Source organism: Budorcas taxicolor, chromosome 11, assembly GCF_023091745.1.
Source record: "Budorcas taxicolor isolate Tak-1 chromosome 11, Takin1.1, whole genome shotgun sequence".
Taxonomy (NCBI): Eukaryota; Metazoa; Chordata; class Mammalia; order Artiodactyla; family Bovidae; genus Budorcas; species Budorcas taxicolor.
In genome coordinates, this window is record NC_068920.1 from 42,782,827 (window position 1) to 42,792,018 (window position 9,192).

Sequence of the window (9,192 nt, forward strand, 5' to 3'; positions counted from 1 at the left end):
AACTGGCTTGTAACACAACAGCCGCAGCTGGGCTTCCTGACTCTGAGCCTCCCGCATCTCCGAACCCTCCCCCTGTAGCATTTACTCAGCACTCACATGCCCAATAAATGTTTAATGGTGGTTGAAACATGGGAACGGCGGAGGAAAGGGGGCAGGGCAGAGCTGAGGACTGGGAGTTCCCAGCGGGTCACAGTGGTAAACACTCTAGAAAGAGAGAGGAGGATGCCCGGAAGATTGAAAAGACAAGTGGAAAGCTGGTTGGGTTCTTCGTGCCCAAGAAAGAGGGTGGAGGAAGAACAGGGAGACACCAGGGTCCCTCTCTGCTTGAGATAAAAGGTAAGGTCAGGCTTCTAGAAGAATTTTGAACAGGAGGAAACAGAGGCCGGCTCAAGCGAATCCATGGCAGGTCTTCTGGGTAACGTTAAACTCAGGGGAGAGTCTAGTATCTTCTAGATTCCTTTATGGTTTTCTTTGTGGCAATATGGAGAAAAGGGCAAGGGAGAGGGTACAACCACCACCCTTCTGTTCTGTCTGCTCCTGACTTACAGATTTCATCTCAGCTCATCCCCAGAGGCTCTCGACAACTCACAGGAGCTGTCATTTTGCACAAAAGGAAAACTAAGGCGCAGAGAGTTAAGTACCTTGCCCCAGTTCGCACTGCTAGTAAGTAGCAAAGCCAGGTTTCATTTAAATCCAGGCAATGGTAAATAACTCGCTTACCAATGCAAGAGACCCAGGTTTGATCCCTGGGTCAGGAAGGTCCCATGGAGGAGGACATGGCAACCCACTCCAGTATTCTTGCCTGGAGAATCCCATGAACAGAGGAGCCTGTCGGGCTACGGTCCATAGGATCGCCAAGAGTCAGACACGACTGAAGAGACTTAGCACATGCAATCTAATGCAGAACCCATGCTCTTAACTGCAATTTTGTAGGAGCTGTTGACCATACTGGCATTAACAGTATGAGTGCTGAGATTCAAGCCCAGATTTGCCAGGTTCCAAAATGCTTGCTAGAGATGGTAAGGAGGGCTCGGGGCACCCAAGACATTTCTGACATCTACTCCCAAATTTCCCAGGACACCAAAGGGTATTTCTCTACCACCTCCACTTCCAAACAGTGTTTCTCCTCTCTTAGTTCCCTACTCACCCCTACCCACCCATTACAGAACCTCTGGGGGCAGGAGAGTACACCGGGCACAGAGGCTAGTTCCCTAATAATACTTTTAGAAGGCCATGAAAATGTTCTAATTTCTTTTAAAGTCAGAAGGGGAATAAATAAACTTTTAGATAAAATTTTTGTTATATAATATTAATTTATTCCTTATTATAGCAGTGCAATCACACAATTGCAATTTTTAGTACTTTTTTATTTTTGAAGAGGCCAGTGGAGGCAAAACTGACCGCCCAAGCCCCACAAAAGTCACAGAACAGCTTTGCCCACGCCCAGTAACAGGAACATTCTCACAACTAGACCCTGCTCCTTCCCTCCCACATTTTTTCAGGAGCCCCTCCACTGCTGAAGGACCTCGATACAATAGGACCAGCATTCACTTAGGAAAAAGGAAACCTGGTTTCTTGGGCCAGCTCTGGGTGACCCACAATGAGTTTCTGCTTTTCTCCTTCTGTAAAATGAGTGGGACTATAATAGGTCACAATTATCCCTTGGCTCTGTGATCTTGATTCTTGGAGAGGCTAATTCTTGGGAAATGAATGGCATAGCTCTGTGACTGTTGCACCAGCAGTCAGATAGACCTGGTTTCACCAGCCAGTCATGGGAACCTGGCAAGTTAGCTCATCTTTGTGTCTCAGTTTCCATACCTGTGAAATGGGAATAATAATGGTATCTATCCCATAGGTTGTTGAGGTCAGGCATGTAAGGGACTTTACACATTGCCTGGCCACAGTACGTGCTCAAAATAAATGCTAAGTTTTTATTGTTATTATAGTTGTTTATTCTGATTCTGAGAGGCACCCCTCAAGAAGAAAGCTGTCATTTTTAAATACTCCACCTAGTGTCATGGACCCTCCTTTTCTCCTGGCATAGACCATCTGGGCAGCTTGTTCTTGGTTCCTGAGCTGTGCCTCACTCCTGGCCCTCATGGAGACTGGCTGAGGGGGTGCATCTGGCACCCCACGCTCTCTATTTCTCCAGGGTCCAGGGACAGAGTGAGGGGAAAGAGAGTTCACCTTGGCAAAGACTAAGGGCTTGCTCCCTGTCCACAGACCCGACCTCCACCACTTCTTTCCCCACTCATCTCCCACCCCCTCCCTCAAAAAGCACAGGAAAGTTCTAACCCAAACTCATTATGCTGGTGAACACCCTCTTCTTCTCACGTCTTCAGTGCAAAAGTCCTCCTGCCCCCAATCTGCCAGAAACTACCCTGAGCAGGACCTGCTGGGGCTGGGGTCTTGGAGGAACACGCCTCACTTTGTCAGACCCTCATTCCTTTGATTCCTGCCCTGGATCCTCCTCTCCTGATTTCTGTCCCCTCCCTTTCCCTCTCAAGAAGCCCCGTCTGGGACACAGACAGCCCATTCCCTTGTTCTCTGGCTTCCCTAGCTCCCTTCTCACCCCCTGCTCCGAGTCCCAGGGACTCCTCTGGCAACTCGTTGCAGCTTTTGCCCTTCTCCCTGGGCCACTGGCAAACCAGCCCACGGGCGTTGTTGCCATGGTAACCTGCAGGGCAATCGGGCCACCCCACTCTCCTTTCAACCCTGCACCTCTGGTGAGTTGAGCCCCCACCCTCTGTCCCGTGGTTAGGACTGTGCTTCCACTGCCGAGGGGCAAAGTTCGATCCCTCGTTGGGGAACTAAGATTCCCGCGTTACCAACAACAACAACAAATCAGTATTTCTACAGTAGGTCCCATTCAGCATACACTGCACTGCCTTTGCCTCGCCCCTCACGCGTCTCCCTCCCATCCGAGGCCGAAAGCCCTGAGGAGGCTCAGACTACAATTCCCAGCAGGCCGAGCAGCCTGAAGTCCTGGGCTGGAGGAGCAAGGCACGCTGGGAGATGGAGTCTCGGCATGTTGCACCTGCCGCAGGAAGCCGTGAGGGGAGGAGGGTGGATGGAGAAGATGGAGTGCGGATGCGGTGGGAGCCGCCTGCAGGGCCTCTTTCCCCGAACCCAGGCTTTTCTGTCCTCTGCGGAAGAGGAGGGGCTCACTCACTGCCCTTCTCCAAGGTCCAACAGAGAAAGAGCCCCCTCCCCCACCCCCGCCCTCTTCCCCTCCCTGAGCTCTGCAGCTCCCGCTCCGACATCCAACCAAGAGTTGTTTCAGGCTGGGCCCAACCAACGTGACCTAGCGGGGAAAGGGGTGAGAGACGGCGGGGTTGGAGAGGGGGCACCGGGAGAAAGCGATGGTCCACAAGTGTAGGCAAAAGAACGACCTGCAAGCCATGTGCAAACGAGCTCAGGGGCACCTCCCTCTTAGGGTAGGGCCGCCGCAGGCACCTGTTTTAACGGGACTCCAAGCCCTCCCCTTCCATCCTCCCCGCTCCCCTCCCTCTGCCTCGCCGGGTCACTCACTCACCACCTTCCAGCGATCCTTGACCACGTAGTTGGCCGGCAGGATGTCGGCCTGCTCCCCTCCCCCACTCATGTTGGTTTCGTCCTTAAGAGCGGCCGCTAGGCACTGCATTCGCCAGCCGGAGGGAGGGGTGTCCGCAGGGCCTGCCCTGAGGGGGCCATCTACCTGGGGAGTGGGGAGGGATTGTGAGGGAGGCGGGCTAGGACCCGGGACCCACTTGCAGATATGGAAGAGGCGACTTCCGTTCTCCTGGCTGGCATCCTTCCCTGGCCCACTGGGTAGATGCTCCAGGGGTCACTGGGGGAAGCATTGTGTAAAAACCCAGGTAGAAGTCCACAGATGCCGTTGAAGGGGAAAGAGATGCAAACTGTAGACTGGAGATGTGAAAGCCAGCAATGGGGACACATATGATGGGGAAAGGAGAGGAAAATGATGTGTGAATAGGCTGTGGGGAAAGCGTTTCCCAAAGAGACAGATGCTGACGAACGTGGGGAAGACTTGCTAACTGAAGAGGACACAAGACTGGGATGGGTGCTTGAGCAGGGAGACCCGAGCCAAAAAGGACCAGCTTGGGGATCCGATCTGTGGTCCCCACACCCACACATTTTCCATGCCGCGCCGTGTCCGGGAAACTGTGCATCTGAGGCTCATTGAAAGGGGAGACTTGCTGACCAAAGGGTGACCCAGGGAAGACCCACCCCACAATGACAGGGTGCCCTAATCGACCGTGGGAGAGGTGATCATCTGAAAATGAGGTGCTACCCAACAGCCCCTTGAGGATGGTGCTGAGTGAGGAGGCTGCCACCATTCTCAGAGCTGAGCCCAAACCATGGTCACGGACACGGGGGGTGAGAAGCAAGGATGTGAGCAATGGGGTGGACATCAGGCGATGGACTCAGATGTGGATTTTAGAGGTAAGGAGCCCTGTGGCCACTCAGAGGGAGAGAGGGAGCTAAACTGGGGGGAAGTGAGGAGAGTGGGGAAGTGGAAGCAGCCTAAGAGAAGGCAGGAGAATGCTGGGCGACAGGAGGTCTGGATGGACAGTGGACAAGAGAGCCTCTGCCCACACCTTTCTGTGTCAGCTCAGGAAGGAACACAGCTCTTGTCACCTTTGGATAGGTAGAAGCTGGATATCAGGAGGAGTGGGAAAGCCAGCCAGTGTTACCCAGGGAAATGTCACTGGTGCGCATGTGTGTGTCTGTGTGTGTACCTTCTGTGTGAGTGTGTTTATGTCCTTGTGTGTCTTTCTGTGTGTGTGTCTATGTGTCTTTGCGTACATCTGTATCCATGTGTACTTATATATGCTTTGGTGTCTGCCAGTGGGTGAGGTGCCTCTGTGTAGACAGGGGCCAAAAGAGATGGCTTTTTGAGATCTCTGCCAACCCAGTACAGGAATGGATCTTTTCCTCTCTTCTTTCCCTCTACACTTTTCATAAGCACATGGCTCTGCCCTCCCAGGGACCCTGGACAGTCACAGATGGAAGGAAGTTCCTCAGGCTGGGTCTGGTGGGGGATGTGGAGAGGAGGAAAGTGCCTAGGATACCTATGGATGGGGCAGGAACTCCATGAGTCTCAGTTCACTTGGGATGAACTCATTGCCCAGGGCTCCTGTGTCTGGCCATCCAGGCAGCGTGGAATAGTGAAGGTGGGGAAACCATCTTCAACAGGTCATGGTGTGCCATGAGGGATCTACAGGGGGAGGAACATTGCCACTCTTTTTCTGCCAAATGACTCAGCTGACTGTTTCCTCCAATCCACGCAACTTCAGAGTGTCAGGACTGTGGGGATATCGAATAGGCTTCTGCCTTCCTTCTGCCAAGTGGCAAATGGGGCATCAGTTATTCAGAGGGCAATGGGGGCAATGGCAGGAGGGGGAGGGATGGGGCAATCTGGAATAAAGGTGGAGGAGACAGGTGGAGGGCAAGATTGAAGACGCAATTGAACCAGGAGGGAGGGAGCCTTAAGGAACTAAGCAGGGTGACCTCAGGTGGGCCCTCCGAGTCCTGTGATGGTGGATTCTACAGACTGAAGAGGATGATGTGAGTCCTGATCCCATTCTATAGATGGGCAGGCAAAGAAGGAACAGGTGAGATGGGAAAAGGTGGAGTGGAGGCAAGTGGATAAATGAGGGTTCCCTGCCTCTCCCTGCCTGCCAGCCTCCCCTCTCTGCTTCAGAGGACTGCACTCAGCCCAGGCTAAGGTGGGATGACCCAACACAAGGAACTGGCCTGCCCCATGATTGCCCCCTCAGGACCCTTTAGTGTATAGAGGCATACATGTGTTGTGAGAGAGGGCTTGTGGAGGAGGTTTTATGAGTATCTGTCAGCGACTGTGTGTGTATGAGCGAGTGGGACCAATGATGTGTGTGTGTGGTGGGGGGTGTACCCAGGTGGCTGGGAGCTCATCATGGCATATGCACATATAGGTGTTGATGTGCACCTGTGCAAGGTGTAAGCCAGGTGTGCGTAGGAATGTGGGAGCCCAGGTAGAGAGAAGTGTAGGAGATCGGTGAGGAGTAATGGGAACAGGTGCAGAGAGGTGTGGAAGGGGGCAGAGGGGAACGGAAGGGACAAGGGGAGACAGGATCAGAGGGGGTACACCGGATAGAGACAGGTGAAGGATAAGCATGACAGGTGAGGAGGGGACAGGACTATGAGAGGGGCTCCCGGGCACAGTTGAGGGGTGAGGAAGTAGGTAAGGAGGCTGCTGGGAGGAACGGAGGGACTGGGGACAAGGGAGAGGGGTCATGGAGACAGCGGAGAGGACTGTCAGGAGTGCCAGGAGAGTGAAGCCGTAGGGACCGTGACTGGCAGAGCAGCGGGGGGCAGCACCCCGGGAGCACAGGCTGGAGAGCGTGGGTAAGTGCGGGCGGCGGGGCGCCGTTCCAGGCCTCGGGATGCGGCCCAGGCTGTGTAGGCCAACGTCCCAGCTCGGGTGGAGACGGAGACAGAGCCGGCACAGGGAGGGGGAGCTGGAGAAGGCTGCACTGGGAGCTGAGCCAGGCCGAGGCCCGATGGGTCCCCAGAAGGAGCCCCCTCCCCGACCCCCGCCCGGCCCGCCGGCCGCGCCCCGCCCCGCCTCGCCTCGCCTCGCCTCACCTGCTCTGTGCCCGCTGCGGCTGCGGCTGCGGCGGCGGAGGCAGCGGCTCGGGGCGGCGCATCCCCCGGGGCCGGGGCGGAGCGGGGACGAGGGCGGCTCAGTGCGGCGCTGGGTGGCCCGCTCCCTCGGGCGGCGGTGGCGGCGGCCTCCCGACCGGGACCATCCCGGCCCGGTCCGGCCCGGCCCCGATCCTTCTCGGGCGACAGCGGCGGCAGCAGCAGAGCGGGGAGCTGCCCACAATGCACTGCGCCGCCAGCATCAGCACCAGCCCTGACATCACCTCCTCACCGCCCCGGGCTCTTACATCATCGTCCTTGCTCTGACATCACATTCCACTCTGCTCCTTTCTCCGCTGCTGCGACTCTACGACTCTCTCTCGGATCGAACTGCTCCGACTCCTAAGTTTCTGCTCACTGGCCTCTGCCATTCACTTGACCTCCACCCCCCCAGTAGTGCCGTCACTCTTTACCTGTCCCCACAAACCTCACCTGTCCCCGTCACCCTTTATCTTCTCCACTCCCAGAGTGTCCCTATCACTCCTCACTTGTTTCCATCAGCCTCAACTGATTCTCCCACAACGTCTTCCATACATTCATATTACTTTCCTCTAAATTCATTTCCCCTCACCTGTACCCATCCTCTCATAAGTCCCCTCCCCTTTTCTTCTAACACCATCCCTTACCTATAACTCTTACCTCCCTACCTCCTGGCTCAACCCGGACCTTTCTTTCTTTGGCCCTTTCTCCCATCTGTTGACAAACTCTCTTTGTTTTTTTCACCAAATGGGATGAACACTCCTTACTGTGACATAAAACATTCTCCACAATATGAGCCCAGAGAAGCTATTAATACCCTTCTGGACATATTGGGTTACTCAACATTCCCTGAGCATACTTTGCATTTTGTTTCTCTCAGTTCCCTTCCTTCCATCCCTCTTGTCCTCAACAAATGCACACTAATTTCAACAATCATGATGACAGCAATAATAATAGTAGCGATTTACTCCTGCCAGACGCTGTTCTGAGTTTCCACGTGTTGATTCATTTAACCTTCATAACAACCCTTTGAGGTAGCATACTATTGTTATGCCCACTTTATTTTATATATTAGCTTTAATTAATTAATTAGTCTGTGTTGGGTCTTTGTTGCTACACAGGCTTTTTCTAGTTGCAGCAAGCAGGGGCTACTCTCTAGTTGCGATATGCCGGCTTCTCACTGCTACAGCTTCTCTTGTTTGTAGAGCAGGGGCTCTAAAGCGAGCGGGCTTCAGTAGTTGTGCCACATGGGCTTAGTTGCCCTAGCATGTGGGATCTTCCCAGACCAGGGATCGAACCAGTGTCCCCTGCATTGGCAGGAGGATTCTTAACCACAGGATCACTAGGGCAGTCCTTAAATTACTCTTTATTGGAGTATAGTTGCTTTAAAATGTTGTGTTTGTTTCTTCTGTATAGCAAAGTGAATCAGCTGTAATTTACAAATATATGGTCTCTTTTTCTGGATTTCCTTCCCATTTAGGTCACCACAGAGCACTGAGTAGAATTCCCTGTGTTATACAGTAGGTTCTCATGAGTTATTTATTTTATACATAGTGTCAATAGTGTATACATGTCAATCTCAATCTCCCAGTTCATCCTTTCCCACCTGTGTTCTCTAGGTCTGTGTCATTATGCCCATTTTATAGATGAGGAAACTAAGATGCAAAGAGGTGGAGTAATTTGCCTTGAGTTACACAACCACAGCTAACAAGTGGCAGAGCTGAAATTCAAACCCTGGTTGCAGGCTCTGTGCCCCTAACCTCCATGCTGGGAAGAAGGGTCACTGAATCTGCAAGAGTAATCATAGGAGGCTTCTTGGAGGAGGTGCACTCAACTGTAATTTGAAGAATATGTAGGGATTTCTCAACTGATGAGTGGGGCCAGGGCAAAGGGTGGGAGGGACTTCCAGGCTGAGAAGACAGCATGTGGTGCGCTGGGGGTGACCTCGTGGCAGGTCATGAATGAAGGGCTTTGTGTGCTGAGCTAAGGAGAGTGTTTCCTCTCCATTTAGGTTTTGAAAGCTGGACAACTGATGAGCCATCCAGGTCCCCCTTCAGAATCCAGGGACTCACTTCCCTGGCTGCCTGCGGTGCTGAAGACCAGCTCTCCCCGCTCACTCCCTCTACAGAACTGCCCTTGACCAAGAGAGTTGCCATGCCCAAGATCACGTGCCCTTCTGGGGGACATCCCATAGCCGGTCAACGATAGAGCTGTAAGTACAAAGGCTTGGCCCCCTCACCCCACCTCAGGGCAGCTCGGAAGGGACATCCCATTTATAAACCACCCCCATAGGATGAGGCAAGGCATCTGTTGAGGCTGCGTCAAAGCTCAGCGTCTCCTCTGCCCAGTGCTTCTTCCTTCACCCCTCCTCAGATGGTGAGCTCAGAGCCCTTCCCATAAGCCTGCTGCATGAGCATCCCTGCCCCAGACTCAGTGTCCAGGAGGCCCAGACCTTTTGAGAAGAAATCACTGAAGAATTTTAAGCAGAGATAAGACACAGTTTGATCAGAGTATTAGGTTAGAATT

General features: G+C 53.5%; 1 protein-coding gene across 1 annotated transcript in view; it reads right to left on the reverse strand.

Moving 5' to 3' along the window:
• TTBK1 (tau tubulin kinase 1) overlaps positions 1 to 3,643 on the reverse strand; it is a 35,404-nt gene extending 31,761 nt beyond the window's left edge. The window contains exon 1 of the mRNA XM_052649208.1: positions 3,536 to 3,643. Within this exon, the coding sequence (XP_052505168.1) occupies positions 3,536 to 3,643 (108 nt within the window). The remainder of the gene's footprint in view (positions 1 to 3,535) is intronic.
• Between the last annotated feature and the right edge of the window lie 5,549 nt (positions 3,644 to 9,192).